Source organism: Netta rufina (genome assembly GCF_964035555.1).
Source record: "Netta rufina genome assembly, chromosome: 6".
In the NCBI taxonomy this organism is placed as follows: Eukaryota; Metazoa; Chordata; class Aves; order Anseriformes; family Anatidae; genus Netta; species Netta rufina.
This window is the reverse complement of record NC_140129.1, coordinates 35,296,481-35,315,994: the sequence shown is the minus strand read 5'-3', so window position 1 is coordinate 35,315,994 and position 19,514 is coordinate 35,296,481. Positions and strand designations below refer to the sequence as shown.

The window sequence follows — 19,514 nt, the reverse complement described above, 5'->3', positions numbered from 1 at the left end:
GTTAGCAATGATTCAGTCTCTTGGCAGACTGCTCCCCCTGAAAGAACTACAATTTATGAAGCCCCCTACCTACTTATTTTAAGTTAGATACTTTATTTCAAATCACAATATATTTGTATCCTGCAGGAAAATTTGTAGTATAAAATAAAAAGCATCAAGTCAAAATTAAATACTGAAATCTTTAGACGTATGCTTATCAGCTTTTTCCCGTTGAGATTTTAAATGTTAATTAAGACTTTCATTCTTTTCACTCATTATTTTTAGAAGAAAAATACACAGGCTTATCTATTTTTGGTCACAGATTTTGATTTTCTGTTTGATCATGATCTGTGAATGCTGAAAGCACTCTGGCAATCTTAGGCTTATTCGTAAGTAATGCAAGTACCATGGCTTCCATACTTCACAGATGTAAGTTTTTTTTTGTTTGTTTGCATCCTATTTGTTTGTTTGTTTTTTAATGAATGTTCTTTATTTTTAGAGAAAAAGTAGAAAAAGTATTTTTTTTTTTTTTCTCCTCACACTCTATTCACAGTTGCTCCAATGCAAGGAATAAACAAGCTGTAACTAACAGATCAGATAATTAGTTTGGTTTTGTTAAATTTTAAGTGCCTTCAGTCTTTATGGAACTGAAATAGGAATCACGTTAAGCATTGTAGTTTTATCTGACCTAGCTGACACTGAGCATTTGACTGTGCTGAACTGCTCTATGCTCTTTGAAAGCTCTACAGAGTGCGGCCAGTCCCGGAGGACACCCGGCACTGCCAGAGATTGTAGGCACAGTGGTGAGCTTCCTGCACATGGGATGCTTCATAGGTCCTATATCGGGAGGAAGAAAACAGTAAAATGCCGAAAGTCCAAGCAAAACCAGCAGTGACAAGAACCAGGACCCCACCCAATGGCCGTGCTGCCCAGCAGGAAGGGAAGTAGCGAAGAGAGCTGCTTCACCCCTGCCTCTTGCCTCCTTGCCTGCTGCTGGTCTGTGCCAGTGCTGGGAGGTCACAGCCCTCTCATTCTCAACAGATGTTGTTCCTACTGTCATCATATCCTGATATGGATATGATAAAATACAGATATAATAAAAATAACGCATGCCAGACAGCATACTTTCATCCCCGTGCACATCACTCATTTATATTTTTCCCTAGCATGAGTGCACTCTGCTCTGTCTGCCAGTGACGGGGGTATCAGGGATGCAATTGGTGTCACCCCATCAGAGCCAGGCAGGAGGGACACCAGGAACCCCTGAGAAGGGTGCTGGATGCACCTACTCCAAATTTTGGGCAGCCTGCTGGCGTGCAGGGTGGCAGTGAAATGCTTCGGTCTTCTAATCGGGACCGTTGTTTAAAGTAAGGATTTTTATTTCATTGGCTGTGCTAAGAGCTTTCTGTGGTTGTTTAAAAATCCTAAATGCCCTCTGGAGCTCAGCTTCACTTTGGCCTGCTGACTCCAGGAGGCGAAATCTGCCAAAGCTGAGATTTACCCAGAGCTCTCAGCTTCTGTGTGTTCTCTGTCCTTCGTCTTGCAGTTAGTGCCTTGGAGAAGGTGAAAGCTTATTGCACCTGAGCACGGTGCATCCTAGGTGATATTTCCCTTGAGGACTGTTTAAAGCTGTCAGTTTAGCACAGACCCAAGGCTCCGACACAAGCAGTCAAGGTGCTGCAAGTTGTTTCCTGAAAACTTCCACACCTCTGTGTGTCTCTGTGTAGCTCAGTTACTGCGCATAAGTTATGTATGATTCATCCTCTAAACAAGCTAAAGCCTTCAGACCTACTTGTGCTCTGTAATCATTTGTTAAAAATCTCAAAATCCTTCTCACGTGAAATTATAATGTTCATTGTTTTTTAATCACTCAAAACCCTCACAAAGCGATAAACAAACAAGAGCCTTGAAAATCCCTCTCCTTAACACTTCACAGATAAGGGGATGCAGAGTGATTGCATGGGGATTGCATCCCCGAGGGAGCAATCACAGCATCCTTATCCTCCCCTGCCATCTTGTACGGCATGGCTCCAGACTCCTGGGATGGAGGGACAGTTTCTGTGATGTAATACAGCCATAAACATGTAGCATTTATAAGTAATTCCATAAATAGCTAAGATTATCCATATAGCAAAACAGTGGATATTAATATAAGTACCTATTATTGTTATGACTGTAGAATTCCCTACACTGGGATTCACAAGGCAGTTGCACATCTATGATACTTTTTTAATGTTGTAAAGTTTAAATTTAGCTTCCCAAAAGTTTAACTTGAAGAAAAAAAAACAACAGTATTTCATCACCTGTATTTTGGGAAGTAATCTTCTCTGACCCCTTGATTTCCTTTTAATTGCACTAATCATTACCTGATGATTTTAATTTTCCTAATTACAGCAATGATAATGTGCCAGAAGTCATCAGAATGGACTGATATGCGGAGTGTTGCCCTGAGAATCAAAATGGGAATAGTATGCAATACAGAACTTTTTTTTTTTTTTTTTTTTTTTTCTTCCCTGTTGTAGATACGGAAGTATAAAAGTATATGTAAGAAATGTTCTGTGTCTTTTTTTAGGTCCCGAGGAAGTGGATTTCAAGTGCACCCTGAATTATATTTCCTGCATCGGCACAAACAAATGCATTCACTTGTCCCAGCTCTGCAATGGTGTTTATGACTGTTCAGATGGGTACGATGAAGGAGTACATTGTCGGGGTGAGTAGATTTCCTGAAGAAAAAATGTTTTAACCTGAAGTCTTTTGCTGTGTATTTTCTTGCGTTCAGAGAGAACTAGAAATTTCTTCTTAGGAATATATATATACATATGAAGCAAAAATTAATTTTAATGTATGTTTCAATAACTTTTTTTTTTTTTTTGTACGAAGCAAATAAGAATAAAAAGCACGTGCGGGGTTTCAGACTTTTATTAAGATCGTATGATGGAACTGGTTATTTCAAGAGAAAGATGAGGAAACCCTTTATTAGGAAACAAAAGTTGGGCAGCATAATGTTTGCCAGAATTTATTTTTTCTTATGATTCATTTAAACAAAATAGAATATGAAAACAACGCTGAAAAAGACATTAGATTTGCCATAAGCATTATTTTGCATTGAGTTCTTGCTTATGGGGAGGATTTTATTTAAATTACCAAATGTTTAGGAGTATACTTACCTAATTCTGGCAATGAGAAATCCTAAATAGAAATTGGTGTAGGTCAATTTTTTTAACACCTCAACTGTAATACTCAGAAGTTTTATTAAGCTCTGCCTTGGGGACAGTTACGGGGCTGTCATTTTAAGCTCAAATCTAGGATACCATCAATCATTAACATGTCAACTATTTTCAATCAGTAGACTTCGCTGCAAGGCAAATAATTGCTGATGATTCTTAACAGGACTTATGTTGAAAAACAGAAACTCAGGAACAGATTCAGGGTCTTGAGCTAGAATCCAATGTGACAATACACAGTAAAAGATACAATTAGTGGTACAGTTCCAAAAGTTAAATTAGAATTTAAAGGTTCATTTGGACAGATTTCCAGAACTGTCATAGTAAAATCCAAGCCCACACCAAAAATAAGCCACATAAAAAAATTAAATAAGGAACAAAAAATGCCACCTGGAATTAATCAGTGCAATACTGCTGACTTCACAAAACTACAAATAGTTATTTTTATGTAACCAGGTGAGGGTACAGGCTGTCATACAATACATGACAATTCTTATTCACAGTGATGGGAATCATTTCCTTTCTAGAAGGCTCTACTTTTGTAGTGCTTGTTCAACAAGCATTACAGAAAATCAAAATTTGTGTCAGCATATTGACTTTAGCACTGGTTCCAGGATCCAAAAAAAGGTAAATTGACCAAAGCAATACTTGGTCTCTCCTGAGGCTTTCTGAAGTCTTTTTTTTTTTTTTTTTTTTTTTTTAATAGAACAGTATTCATCCATTAAACACAATTTAAATGTGTATTTCTCAGTGATTCATGTATTTCTGTAAATCTGGATTGAATGCCAAAAAAAATAAAAACTGCCAAAGCTAAATAATTATTATGTTTTAACTCTTTAAATTCGAGAACAGTGGAATTGGAAAAAGAAATTGACCAAAATTAAAATCTTGTATTCCTGTAAATTAAATACATTTGGTTTTCATATGTAATATGACATAAAATCACTTGACTTCGTGCATGCCCTTTCAATTTACGCTTAAATCAGCCTTGCAAGGTTATTGATTCCCACTCCTTTCTTTATTATCATACATGAATATGAAATCTTCCCAGTGGTACAATTAATGCCTACTCTAATAAATTACCATAACGTTTACTTAAACGTACTAAAAGTAAACATTTGGTCACAGGACACGTATAGGATGAAGTCCTTTTAAATATATTATTATGAAGGATTTAAAGTTGTCTCCCAGTAACTCATGTCAGAAGTGGTTAACAACTCATTAATATTTTGTAGCCATTATGTATTTTGACCTGCTTATTAGAGATGGTTCTTGAAAATATTAGCGGGCACATTTCTATCAACAAAGCCCGAAGAATAAGAAAACAATATTATTACATTATGGTCATGTAGTTTGGTAACAGCTGCCACTAATGTGTTGTTATGATATGTTTGGTATGAATGCAACATAGTATTAACTATTTTATACATATATATCAGAACAATGACAAGGGGGACTGGTGAGCCATTCTGTTGCTGTATTTTTTAAGGACTGAGCATACAAGTGATATGTTTAGGTCACCTGTGTGGCCAAAAGCTGCAAAGTTGCTCCAGAAATCTGTCTGAGTTGTTAGCTTTTTCCTCCTATTAATGGCAAAAATGGCATTCAAATTGTGTTAGTACTTAACTAAGATTATTCATATGATATATTTGATTGATCAAGGTGGTAGTATCAGTTCTAAATATTGAGCTGCACACAGCTGCACACAACTGCACACAGTTGGTCATGGACCTATGCTGCAATGATCTGCTGATCTCTCTGTGTTATGGGGCAAGTGACCGTGGCAGGGACGTCTCAGTGATCAGGTCACAGCTCCGCAAGGGTGAAGGCTTCCAGTAACGTTCAAGAACTAATGGAGCACAAGCATTCAGTAACTGGAACTATTCCCATTTCTTTCTCTAAATTTAACATTCTTATGTTAATTCATTACATTATGATCTTTGAGAGAGATATTCAGGCCTGCACCTTTCCCTGGGCAAGTGAAAATATGATCATATCTGCAGTGTGAAATGGTAATGTATGTGGAATTTCAAGGGAATAGTAGTAAATACAATGACTTTCCTTTCTCATCATCTTTTAGTTCAAGCACGTATGCATTTTTTGCTGGTGAATGTAATGCATAAATTCAGGAGGGGTTGTGGCAATATGAAATAAAAAATGTTTTATTATGTATGGTTGTTTCACGTTATGTGTTCCAATGTCCTTCAGAGGAGAAGGGGTGCTTAGTTCACTGGAACTGAAACTCACTGTGTGTATTGGAGATAAAGCATCCGTATTTAGTCATTTTGATTTCTTAGCTATTTTTTGACTAATTGAAGAATGTTTTACAGATGCTGAAAGTGTAAGCAAGAGTTCAAAGTATATACTTGTCCCTCATTTAAAACTGTAGGCTGGGGCTGTTTGGTGTCCTGAGGCTCCCTAGATAATTTCACCTTGGTGTGACTTGCCAAGTCAAGATCAGTGCCCATCAGCTGTTTGGAGGCAGGATGAGGCTTAGATAAAATGTACTGATGCCAAAACTAGACCCAGGCTGGAGTTGTTCTGGCAGAGGACTGGTTCAGAGCTTTTTCTGGTCGGTTTAGCTTTTTTTCTTTTGGTAGCACCGTTCTTCTTTTTTCTTTTGAGAGTCACATCTTTATTTCTGTTGCGTTTTCAGCCACTCTTAAAGCTCAGCCGAGCAACATGCTGAGAGTCCGTGTGCCACAGGGGAGTCACCGAATTACTGCTGCAAGCTGGACAGTTATAGCTCTGAGTCTTTTCTTCCCATGGTTCGTGCCAGAGCACCACTCTCAGTGAGCTCACTGAGGGCATTGCTGACACAGGCCTAGGCTGCAGCCTGCCTGTGGTCCATTAGGGCAGGTACCATGTCACTTCAGCCTGCTCCAGCCACTGATTTTGTGGTATTCTGAAGGTGAAAATGCCTCATTTATTTCCCCAAAAGTTTTAGGAACAACTTAGACAAATATCCATCAAGGATTAGATGGCATAACTTAGCTTTGAGTAGGTAAAGGATTAAGATATATCTTTAAGATAATTTCTAGAGAATTACAGTCACATTCCTATGAATCTTTGAAAGGGTTTTTAATAGGGCTGCAGAGGTGGTCTGTACAGTTCTATAAATCCGTACTTCTTATATATTTGGCAAAAAATTGAATTAGATATGCCAAAAGTAGTTTCCAGTCTGTCTCTGATTTAGAGCTGTAGAAAACAAGAACTTCTACAGAATGTAGAAATGACCTTTTTCACTTAACTGGCTTAAGAAATACATTATTATTAATAGCTGCAGGAATTATTATGCTAAAATTATGGATATTTCAGCCAGAAAATACTAGAAGAATACTGCAAAAAATAATAATAAATGCTAGCACAAATGTTCTGCAAATCTTTGGCTCTATGCCAATTTATCATAAAATAGAACATTTTGGGAACAATTATCGAGAAGCAAAACTGACAGAAATAACAGACACTCAGGTAAGAGTCCAGTCTGCTGCTCTGACTTAAAGATGAAGTTTGTTATGCGTTATACTGCAGTATCCACTGCTTTTCTGCGGGCAGTGTTGTACTATGTCATGGGAATACTGCAAGTTTATCTGGTATGGCTGACAGGACAAAATAACAGATTTAACAGTCTATGTGTAGAGTTTTTCCAGTGGACATGTTAGTAGTAAAGTACATAGGGGTCTCATTAAGTGGTCTTCTGTCACATCCTTGCCATGCATTATGCTCTGTAATTCTTTGGTTGGAGGATAGACAAGCCAGCTTTGGGGAGGGGAAAGCAGGAATGCTGTTGGGACTCACTGGAGGTCTCCACTCGCACTAAACCCCTGAAGTGAGAAGATTTTGGAGGGCACTTTCATTACAAATACTTCTGCTGATTAGCTATCAGTAGTATCTGGCCAGGTTCCCATCTCTGTGAAGTGCCACAGATGCTGGCCTGGGCTCAGGGGAGCTCATAACCTGCACTTGCATTGCTTGTCCGGGCTCTGAGTCACAGCAGCTCCCCTCCAAAGTCAGAGTTGATGGAAAAATGTGACTGTATCTTTCCCATCTGAAATACTGATTATTCAGATTGCTTATACCATCTCATATTGAAATTAATCATAATAGCAAGACTGCAACATCCATTAAAGCCCTTGCTATTTTGAGAGTCACTCATAAGGTAATTGCCTGCATGTCTACCTGTCTGCCTACCTAACACCACTGACAAGACGAGCCTAGGCACACAGGAGCATCTGCATCACATTCGGAAGACTGTCTTATGAAAATAACTTGAAAATGTTTTTGATATATTACCTAGATGTAACCTGACACATTTTAATGGGCTAATTAAGATTAAGAAAATCTGGGAGAGATCACAGAGGTTACTTGAGATACTTTCTTTTTTAATTAAAACTCAGTTTAACTGAACTTAACTGAGATCTGATAGAATTCTGCCAACTCTTTAGATTACTTGGATCTCTGTTAATTGTGATCTGAGCTTTAGTCTCTAGTCAATAAAATACACAAAAACAAGCTCTGGATCATTTAGTATTAAAAGAAACCTGCAAAACACACATACAGAAGATTTAGCCAAATAATTGTTATGTTTGCAGCAACCTATAATCAGAGCATTATTTTTCTGTTTAAGCTTTTTGAATGAATTGTTACAAGATGAAGATTAATGCAGCTATTACTGAATCATGTATTCACTCTGGCACTTCTACAGCTGGAACACTAAGAAGTTTTAAGTAGTGTTTACCAGAGGCAAAAATAGAAATTTTAGAACTTTATGGCATCTTCAGGCCTTTCAAGAATGAGAAATTATAAAAGTAAAAGTATAAAGTTATGGAGCTACATTTATATCCTAATCTTCCTCTTTTTTTTCCCTGCTTTTCCTTTCTCATGCAGTCGTGTTTCAAAGGAACAAAGAAAATCTAAATTAGTCTAGAATTGTAAATGTTCCCACCATTTTCCCATGAGTCTTTTCCTATGCACACCAGCAAAAGAAATCTCTGTAAACTCATTTGGTTTATTCTGACAAGTTTGAAATCACTCATCACCCTCTAAGACTGTGCTGTACAAAGTGTCACATCAGGTTACTGAATCCTTGTACCCTCAGGAAATCTCACATTGCTTCTGATGTGCCAGGGGGGCTGCTGAAACCATCAGGTAACATTCAAAATTATTTCTTCTGCAACCACTCTGCATTTTGTATTAAACTTTTTACTTTTTCACTGGTTATAAGACAGAAAAGAGAAAAAAACGTAGACATAAGATGATCATAAGTATTTTTGCTGCTAGTAAATAAGAGCATTTGTCTGGGGAAAAGCGTATCTTGCAGCCCCCCCCCACACTTTTTTTTTTTTTTTAAATCTCCTTATTTTACCATCCAAATACCAGTTCTTTGTATATTACTGTCTTTCTCATCTTTTTGCCTTAATACAATATGATGTGGCTCATTGAAATTAGCCAAGGTCATTTAGTCTGTTCTGCTGTCAAGAGAAAGAAGTCATGGGCTTGGTGATTTAATAACTTTCTATCACAAAATCCTATTGCAGCGAAGCAAATTAAAGGTGGCTGGCAGGGGGATAGAGCAGTGGAAGATGTTTGAGTGATGTGTTTTCATCCCACCTTTTATGGGCTGTTGCTAAAGAGATTTTTCAGGCCAGATAATATGAACACTGTTGTTAAGATATCAGCATTGCCTATATAGTAAATTAAGCGTAGAATTTAAATGTTTCGCCATATATATGATAATAATATATGCTAATAGATCATTAAATAATGTAGAATATAGTCTGTGTAGAGTGTTGTAGTGATCCTGCCTAATGAGAGAGTAACATGTTTTGTCTGTATTTCCATTTCAAGTTGTGTTTGTTTTCATGAGAGAAAAAGTTGGATAAAGTTACTTATTAAGCAAAATCAAATGTTCATCTTCATGAATACAACTACTGATTAGTTTTCCTAGTAAGCAGAAGTGTTTAAAATGCATACGCTTTCTCCAGGGTCATGGAAACCATTTTTACAGTAGGAAATGCAGTCCTGAATGTTCGAACCATGGAGTTCTTTCTTCCATATGAGACAGGGCATTAAAGATTGCAACTCCAATATTTCATTTTTTCTGTGATTGGATTGCTTGATAAAATGAGCAAAGTGCAGTAGATGTGTTAATTTCTCGTATTTTAAATTAGATCACGATAGTTAAGTGGGCCAGTTAGCTGGCAAAAAGTTGATGAAAGCAGCTACAGTCAGTGTTGTAGGGGGATGCAATGGAGTGATCAGAGAAAGCTTTGTTCTACTTTCCAGGGATTTAGGTTAAATGGTATTTATTGTTGCCTGCTGTTGTTGTTGCCTGCTGTTACTGTTTTGAGGATGCCCTCTACTGAGAAAAGAAAACAAGCATTCAAACTCTCACTATAAGCATCCCGTTTTCAGTTTTATTCAAGATTGTTTATTATCTTTCTGTTGATTAGTGTGTCTAGTTACCTGATTATTTTTCCCCTTATATTCCAGCTAAATAACATTCTTTAAGGAATTATCTTACATAAAACATGGAAGATGCTTTTTCTACAAATTAATTTCAAAGTACTTTTATAGTGATAGTAGTGATAGTAGGCACAATCTTGATATCAAGAGGTCAGACATATACACATTGAAAAACAAACAAACAAACTTACTTCTGTTATTTCACATCATAGAGTATGTCTTAAATGCATGTTCCATACATAGACAGGCATTGGAGACAGTTTTCAATGATGAGATACCAGGGCCTGACACCAAATGCAAACAAAACCCTAGTAACTTTGAAGCACAGGAAGAGTGGTGGCACAAAGTTATTTTCTGTTGTCACCAGTACTGGGAGGGAAGGGAACATATAGGTCAAACTTACTGAGATCTTAATAGGAGCACTACTTTTTTCCAGTTTCTCTTAGAGCATTTTTCTTTTTCATAGTATACGGAAGCTTTTAAATTTAGACCTGCAGGGTAAGAATTCAATTAATATTTCTTACATTAACTAACAATAAAATTATATCTGATGAGGAAAAATTGATCTGAGGCACCCATCCATCAATAAAAGGCATCACTATTAAATTTCCATGGACTCTTATTCCAGTTACATTATTTGTGTATTCATTGCTCATATGAACAGAATTTTGAAGTAATTGAGCAACCTGATGTTTGAAGTGAGAAAGAAAATTAAGTGAAAGGTACATTTGCTGAAAAACACGGTGTTGGTCCCCCTGAAGCTATTCATAAATTCAACCTAAATTTACAGAATAGTATCAAATGGAAGATGGAAAAGAAGAAAGAAAAGAGCAAATTCAAGGGCTGGCATCACATAATTTGTCAGAAGTGTAGTTGTCAGTTTTCTGCCCCAGGAGTCCTCAGCCAAGCTAAATTATGAGACTCGGTTTCGAGTTCTTTCATTTCCTGCCTGCAGGGATTTGACTTCCCAGCTCCTTATCTTCCCAAGGTGAATAAACAAACGAGCAAACTACAAGATGTTCTGCGTGGGGGATACTTTTCCTCCTTATGGCTCTCTTCTCTGGAATAAACAGTTAAAGATTCATTACATCAAACACTTGAACCTCCAGGAGTGTTCATTTTAATTTCCATGCCAAAGAGTTGGTTCTGGTCTTTAAGTTGCTCCTGTCCCAACTATTATTTGTGTGTTATTAACCAAATTGGGTCAATTCTGGATGTTGGTGTAGGTATAGTCCCACCTGGCACACATATGCCTCTACATATTTCTATTTTACATATTTCCTGTTATTAGTGGCTAAAAAACATTGTGTGGTATTTACAGACGCCTTCCTGTTCTTAAGATCTGTAGCCTATTATATCAAGGAAAATGGGATTGCTATGTTTGAACCTTTTCAAGTCAGTTATTTACTAACGAAATCAGAAAACTTGATGAAGGTAGGCTTTTCCTTTGCCTAGTTTTTAATCATTCCTTTAAAGTGTTCAGTAGGGAATACATCCGGAAGACGTCTTTAGGCTATTCTGTCTTTTCTCATAATACAATTTATAGGTGAGGGGAGAAAAAAAAAAAAAAGAGAGAGAGAGAGAGAGAAAAAGAAAAATGTTCATTTTTCTTTTAGACAAGCATTTTAATTTCATACCATATCCTACTTCTTGCATTTTGCAGTTTTAAGCTCAGGAAACTGTATATTCAGAGAGTCTAAGTCATTTACAAATCTAGTTTAAAAGTTAAAAGTTGCCATCATTTCTTAGATTATGATAAACAAGTCAAGATGTCACCAGCAATCTTAAGTGAGATTGATAACATTCAGTGGTGTGAAAAGTTTTCTTTGACACTTTGAGAAATAACTCTTGGTCTTCCACTCAGAAACAAGAACATGCGCATAGCATAAAAAGCTGATTTGCAGAATTCATTATATCTTCTCTAGAAGATTTCAGTGGTCTTTTCTCCACAGAAATCTGAGTCAAGAAAGGATAACTTAGTCTTTAACTGGCAGGAGTAAGAGCTATAATTTGAGTTATCTGTGGAAAAAACAGGTTAAAATATTGTGAGATGCAACAGAAAGAGGTAAAAATTGTGGGAGAAACAAAAAAGAGAAGTAATACCATAGGAAAGTACAGGCAGTAAATGGCAAGTAAGAAGAAGAATCATTGGAAGCAATCAAGTAAGAATGAAATCTGGGAAAATACATAGATAAGCAATACAAGGTTCAGTACAGTCCCTTTACATGAGGCTAGTAAAGGAGACCTATCTCAAGTCAGTGCCCTCTGTTTGGACATATGCATGTCAAAGAGAAGGGAGGTGTTTCCACTGCACTGCCTAAAATAAGAAAACAAGAGTGTGCCAGGAGACTCCATAAATAAGAAGACTTTCTCTTTTGTGTCTCTGTTGATACTGGTCCTTTAAAACAACACAGATTTTACCACAGTTGCTCCACACAACACTTGTCTTACCAGTATGGAAGATGGTAAACAACATATGTTTTAAATGGTTGAAACTTATGATTTGTCATCATGTTCTTACAGATTTTGAGTTGAAGGAACTGCATTCTTCCATACTACATACTGCAAACTTTCATTCCCTGAAATTTGGAGAAAGAGACAAAATTCACCTGAAACTAAATCTCATAAAAATCACAGATTATGTAAAATGGTACTTATACATGCTTCAGTAGTATTCACTAGATAAATGTAATAGAAAATGATTGCATTTGAATCACATGTAATCTATACTGTTGGTGTACTGCAGAAGAGACGTATTCCTCTTAATATTATTTTTAACCTCACATATTATGCAAAGAGAATGCAGATCTTATTTCCTGTTCTCTGAAAGTAATGTGCTTCCAAGGCTCTGAAGTTCTTCAACTTCTTTTTCAATTGTGAAGACACTTGTTACAAAAATTAAGCAGTGTGCAACAAGCAAAAATGTTTAGTTAGGATCAGACCTGAAGCGTACTAGAGTTAATGGCAATAACCCTTTGATTTGGGGCCCCTGGATTGGTCCTATCAAAACCAAAAAATGGTGTATGATTAATTTCTTGAAACACTTGTATTCCGTTTAGTTATGCAAAAAGATGATTAGTTTTAAAGAAACCCTAAGAAAATGCTAGATCTGGAGAAGGATGAGTAGTGTTTGAAGTTCAGGATGTGACCTTTTCCCACTCTGTGTAGATCAGTAATGTTTTCTGGTGTGCATCTGAGCTGTTGGGTAAGGATGTTATATTTGTGTTGGCTGCTCTGTGAACTTTTTAGCTCTGGGATATCGTGTTGTAGCAAAGTACTCTCTGAAATGAAACTTCCTGAAACTACATGTAACATCTTTCTAAAAGAATTTTTGGTTCATCCAGTCATTCTTATTCATTAAAATGTTGTAAAGTGTTAAAAACACCACTTGGAAGATTAATTGTCTTGTACTTGGGATGGACTGAAGGAACAGTGGACCGTTGTCAGCTTCACATTTTCTCAAAGGAAGTGAAGGCTGCTAAGAGTATAAAAGAGGAGGAGTTAGCAGCGGGGCAGATTATGATTCCAAAAATAGGTTTATCAGATGCACAGTGACACTTTTCTGACCCTTTGGGATGGAGCTTGGTTTCCATGCTTAGATGAGGTTCTATAAGAGCTGATGTCATGTTCCCAAAGCCAGATCAGGCAGAGAGGCAATGTCTGTATTTTAAAATAAAAGACTCATTTAGAGTGATTTAAGCCCCAAACACATCTCTTCGCCATGCTGTTGAAGGTCAGAGTCCTAGCTCATTAAGAACTATATATGGCCTTTTAAACAAATGCACTTTTTAATTACCAGCAGGCAATTCAGCACAATTTGTTGCTGTCTACAGTACTTTTTATTGCCTAATGGTCTTGCCTCTTTCAAAATTATGCAGCAGATGTAGGACCTGCCACTAGTTTAATTGACTTTTTCTCTTTTTTAATGATGTGCATCTTCTAGAATTTAGCAGAAGCAAATCCAGCTACACGTGGGAAAGGCAACTCCTTGTATCAGTTATGTACACCTGTGGGGTAAACATAATGGTGATAGGAGTCCCTGCTGACCCCAAGAGGATCTTTCTGGGTAGGGAACCTGGAGCTGTGACCGATGTACTTGTGTCAGAGAAGAAGTATAAGAGAAGTGTCCTCTGCTGAAGGACAGGAGCTATTGGCTGCTCTGCCCTCTCTTCTGGGACTCTGGAACACACTCTGCCTATTTAGAAACTATTCCTTGCAGAGATTTTTTCTCCCTGCTTTTAAGGTGAAGCTTCTGTACTGGAAAGAATAATCTCAACTGGTCTATTAATTTTAAACATTGTGATAAGGTACCTCCATGGCATGCTGCCTCAGTATTATTCTGAGGCAATTTCAGCAACCATTCAAAAAAACTGCTGGAGAAACGATGTAGTTGTAGGATAATGGTGTATATTCCTGACTGGTTGTGTCATCAATTTCGTCATTATTTTTTAGTTGCATTTTTTTTGTTATTGACTCTTGCAATTTGTTAAAAACAAACATCACTTAATGAGCATTCAGATCTTGATTTATTTGATAAACAAAGTAAAATGTGCAGTCAGGTTTTATGTTCTATTTTAAAATATTTATGGCAGAACAGTTCCATCTGGGATCAAGGCATTATCATCAAAAGTGACATAGACTCACAGATTAAAAAGAGAATAGCTCACAATTCTGAACCATCAAAACATTTAGTTGTCTTTTAGCAAATTTGAGCTTTTTTACCTTGTTGAAAGACAAGAACGGCATGAAACATTTATGCGCAGGTAATTTTTAGGTATAAGAGTTGATTTCTACAAGAAAGCCATGAATGTAATTTGAAAATCACAAAGTAATGCCATGCAGCAGCATCAGGAGGATAAAACAGGATAGGAGGAAGTTCTGTGCTGCAAACTGTTGCACAAAATTTGGACAGTTGCATGAAAACAAAACCGTTCTGACATCCTGAGTACTTGCATTTAAGGGCATTTAATTAGAAATACTTATGTGAAGTGTAACTATTCAGCTTTCTGTCATGAATTGACACAAATATTTTACGTTAAATAATAATCAGATAATTACTCACAAGTTTAAGTGGTCACAGTGTGGGGCCTGTCCTTGTGCTTCCTTGTAATTCTGAATGACCTACAATACATAAGAACAGAAAGTGCTCTACTAGCTCTTCCTGAAAACAGGGTCTTGCTTAACATGGGAGTTGGATGGTTTGGTTTTCAGACAAGAGAAGAAAACACAAATCCAAACCAAATCTTGCATTGGTCATATCTGGTTAGAAGAGAGGATAAAACACAGTCATCTTCAAACAGTAATTTCTCCCTCTTGAGCTTAATGGAAAAATGCTTTGTATAGCATCATACTTTTTAGTGACATGTTGTGGATTACAGTTAAGATGAAGTAAAATGGGGATCGTAGATGCTTCCTCTCTTACTGAAAAGGTTACTGGTTTCTATTAAATGTGTCCTATGTAGGTTTACAAAGGAGAATGAGATGAAAGACAGAAAATGCCCTTACGTGATCTGAAAATAAAATCGGGCTTTCTACTATTTGAAAACAGCCCTCTGGTTTTGAAGTCCACCAGCATATGTCAGGTTTCTTGATACTGTGTTGAAACAGGTGTAAGGGGATGGATCATTCCAGTGCTGAAACTGTTAATCTGCAGGATGTAACAAAAAGCAAACAAATGCAGAAATTTGTAGTCTTATAATGTGCATACCTTAAAAATGCCCATGCTTTACATTTCATAAAAAATAATTCTGCCACTGCAGGAGATTTTTCCCTCCTGACAACCAAGGAGTCTACAGCTGTGAGGAGACATGGGAAAATCCTTTCTCAGGATTGCTGCGGTCTGAAGGAATCCTGGCTACATAACTAATAAATAATATGCATTACTAAGGATGTGTATGATATATATTACAACTTTCCAGCGTGCAGCAGGTGAGAGAAGCTGGGTCTAATGTAAATTCACCAGATTTGGACACCAGTTGTACTGACTTCCATGCCCATCCCAGCATACTTAGAAAAGGAACTGTAGCATTTTCAAAGCATTTACCCTACAGGAGCTGCATAAAGAAATTCAGTCTGTTGGTCTTAATAAAGCTGCTAGCAGTGTTCAGCAAAGGACACAGGAAACTTTTTTTCTGTATATGGACTGTAAATGAAAGTAGAAATTGCTGTTGGCTCATGTTCGTTCGAGTTACAATCATCTCCCGAAGTAAAAAGTAATATGAATGAAATACTGTTCTTGTTAGCGGATACATCTGCAGGCCATTGCTTCTAGCTTCAGCTGTGAAAGTGCTTCCCACGTATTTCTTTTTCCCCTAATGAAGGCACAGCTGTGCATGTAGGGTCCCAAGAAGGAGAGTGATTGTGGAGTTCTAGACTTCCACAGAAACGTAGCTGCCTTTCAGAAGAGTTGTTAGTAGGAAACTTACTTGTAGTGAGATTTAGTATTGGTGCATGTTGGGGGCATTTTCTGGGGGTAGAAACATGGAAAATCTGCAATGGTTTAGTAAACCTTTGTGTCTTCCAGAATTTTATGATTTTTCTAGTTCATTGCCGCAGTTTCTACTGCTTTTTGATGGCAATTGCTGCATCCTATGGGACTCATTTTTGGGTCTGTCTGGATTACCACTGTGAGAGCTCTGAACAGGAGAACAAGAGCAGCTTTTAACCACGTGTATTCTCCCCCAGCTTGTACGCATACTGCATGGAGCTTCCTCCTAGTCCTACCCTATTCCTGAACAGGGAAAAAAGGTAGTTAGCAGGCACAGACCTTACAGATCTTACCAGCTCTCATGCTTGGTAGTGATGTCTGCCTAATGGAGAGATGGACTTCACTCATCTCTGTGCTTATCTCAGCTATCTCAGGCTGATTACATGCAGAGAAGTTACTGTACTGTGATCTCTGTTTGCTGTAACATGTTTGGTCTGAATTTCTGTTCAAGATCTTGCCTCCCCATGTGAAAGCATTATTAATGAAGATGAGAAGTCACTTAGGGCTCTGGAAAATGTGTCAAGGATTTCCAAAGGGGTTTCCAAGGAGCTAACAATGCTGATGTTCAGCGCTGTGAATTCTGCTGGCAAGTAGCTTGGAAATGTTGATCGTAGAGCTAAACACGTACTGGGAAATATATTTCATGCTTTTGGTATAACATAGACGGTATTCTATTCTAAACTGACGTATGCTGTAGAAAATGAAGCTTTTATTTTAGCAGGCTCCTAATCGTTGCCTCAGCATCTGAGAAGTCCAGTCATACCTGGAAGCCTGACCATAACTAAGGTTTGCAGTTCCATAACTCCAGTATTTTGAGAACTGTAAGCAGAAAAACGTCAGAATTAGTAATAGCTTGATAATTAAGATTGTATTGAGTCTTCTGTGGCTGTACTGTATGTGCTTCTGAAGATCTGATCCTTTAAGGACTTAGTGCAGGTAGATCCTGGTGGGGCTTCTGGCTGGGATTTAGCTGTCAGTCTGAGGCACAGCCTGAGCACTTCCCCTGTTTTGCTCATACTTTTCCCAGGTGAGCTACCAGTGAGCAAGACCAAGTTAGAGAATTTTAGCACAATCCCTGGTTTTCCTGAGCATTACAAGTAAGACTTTTTTCATTTGTGCCATTTTGAAGAAAGAGACTTGTATCTGAATGTTAAAAATGAAATTTTGGGGGCCAAAAATGTTTCACCGTAAAATCATTAGTGATTTTGTTCTCTTCTAATGGTCATTATCTAACAAATTTGTTAGATTTTGATCAAAACTAGAATCTAAATGGTTTTAAACTTTGCTATGTACAGAAGACTAAAATGTTTATTAAAAGGACAAAGGTGAGTTTTAAAAACATTTTTATATTAGTTTTTTTTTTTTTTTTTTTTTTTTTATATATAAAACATTACAGTAGATCTGCCCTTTTGAATATGAAGGATATAGATTTCAGTGGTTTTGTTTGTTTCCCATGCTGATACATTTAATAAGAGAGTTGCAGAAACCTCAAATAAATCCATGCTGCACACAGAGGAATTAACTTTAAAGCAGGGACAAACAGTAAGTTTTATAATTAGACTCCAGAATTGTGAAAAAAAATAATCTTATTTTATTCATTGTGATAGAGATTTAAAATAATGACTCAAAATTAAGATCTTACAAAGCATGAAGTATTCTAAGAATATGAAGGCTCCCTGCATATGGATCAGTGTTGCCTTGTACCTGTGATATTGTCACGGCTCCTCTTCTCTTTTGTGGACCCTGCAAAGCAGTTAGTTTGTGAGCTAGGACGACATGGTGTCCAGCCAGGGAATCAGGTGCATCATTACTCTTCTTCGGGTGTCCTCTCCTCATTTGCTTTGAGCAGTTCTGGGGGCAGGAAACAACCAGGGCAGCTGCTATATGAGTGTGACTGGTAGGAACCTTTGGAAACACATCCAATGGTGCCTGGGATTAGTAGTGATGCCATTGTAAAGAAACTTGCTAATTCTTTTTACCTCAGCCCATACAGGTTATTTTTAAAGAGAGGTATGTCATCAGCTGCTGTGTGATTTCTTTTCAGAAAATAGCGTTTTGTGTTCCTCAGAGTTGTCTAAAGATTGGTGTTTTTAGGGAGAAAGAAATGCATACTCTGAAACACAGAAGGGTTTGACTTTTTCAATTGTTTTGAAATTAATCGGAATTCATGATATTCCTTCATATTTCTTGTCCAAAATGTTTTAAAAACAAAATTTGTTATAAAAACTAATCACTCAGTATCTTTAATCAAATTAAGAACTATATTGATGTTCTGGATAGACACAAAATAGCCTAATTAGGCCATATGAAATGGAGTCCTTGGCACATTAGGCAGCTGCCCATCATATTTACTGGCGTGTTTGCTGTCATTCGTGCTTCCTTTCCCATTTCCATACCTGCTATGTCAGAAACTGGAATTTTTCTGGCATGAAGACAACTCTGGCTTTACAGAGGAAATCTGGTCCATGTCTGGAACTCCTGGGTACTGGTGTAATAATTATTACTTGTTCCTAGTCACTTGCCAATTTGTAAGGCAAAACCAGTTGGTTATTACATGGAGTCAAGATCAGTGACTCTATAGGGTACTATAGAATAAAATATAAAGTAAAATAATAAGACATTGACAAATTGACTGCTATATTCAGAACAAATAATCAGCTTCTATGAGATTCCATTGATTTGCAAACTAAAAGACAGTAAGTTTGAGGGAAAAAAAAAAGTCACAGACTGCACAGAAGTGCTAACAGTGCTTAGCATTTAAGAAGAGCCACAAGTTGAGGAAGAGATTTTAAAAGAATGGTTTAAATATTTGCTTTTTCTCCTTCCTTTAGCAGTTCATGTAATAAGAAAGAATCAATAGCTGTTTGCCTTTTAAGTTCCCATAATCTTTCAGTGGAATGAAAGTTTCAGAATATGTTTCCCCTGTACAGTCAAATGCTTTGTGGATTTATATTGATGAAGATCTGTAGCCTATTTGCAGCAGTGAGATGTGCTCCTTTTAATCCATCCATCTTCCAGCAGTGACAAAAGGTGGCTGTTCTCTTTTTAGTCATAAAGTTAACTTCAAAAAGGAGATGTCAGTGAGTAAAAGAAAGTGATTTTCATCTTTTAATATCACCACAAACCCATTTTTTATTGATAGGTGCCAAAAAGGGTTGCAATCATTTTGCATGGCTTGAAAGCAATGATAGCTTTATTTTGAGCACATTAAATCTGCACTGGTAACTTAAAGAAGGCAGCAATTACCACACAGCTCTTGTTCCTTGCAAGGGGAAGATGATAAAGTTCATAAGTACAAGAGTTACATATTTTAATCATTGACAGGAATACTTAAATCTATCAATCATTTTGTTGTTGTT

General features: G+C 37.1%; 1 protein-coding gene across 1 annotated transcript in view; it reads left to right on the top strand.

Annotated features, from left to right (window-relative positions):
* The window catches only part of LRP1B (LDL receptor related protein 1B), a gene marked incomplete at both ends in the record, with an annotated part of 669,864 nt that overhangs the window by 262,259 nt on the left and 388,091 nt on the right, over positions 1 to 19,514 (top strand). Inside the window, one exon of the mRNA XM_084288908.1 lies at positions 2,552 to 2,689. Within this exon, the coding sequence (XP_084145034.1) occupies positions 2,552 to 2,689 (138 nt within the window). The remainder of the gene's footprint in view (positions 1 to 2,551; positions 2,690 to 19,514) is intronic.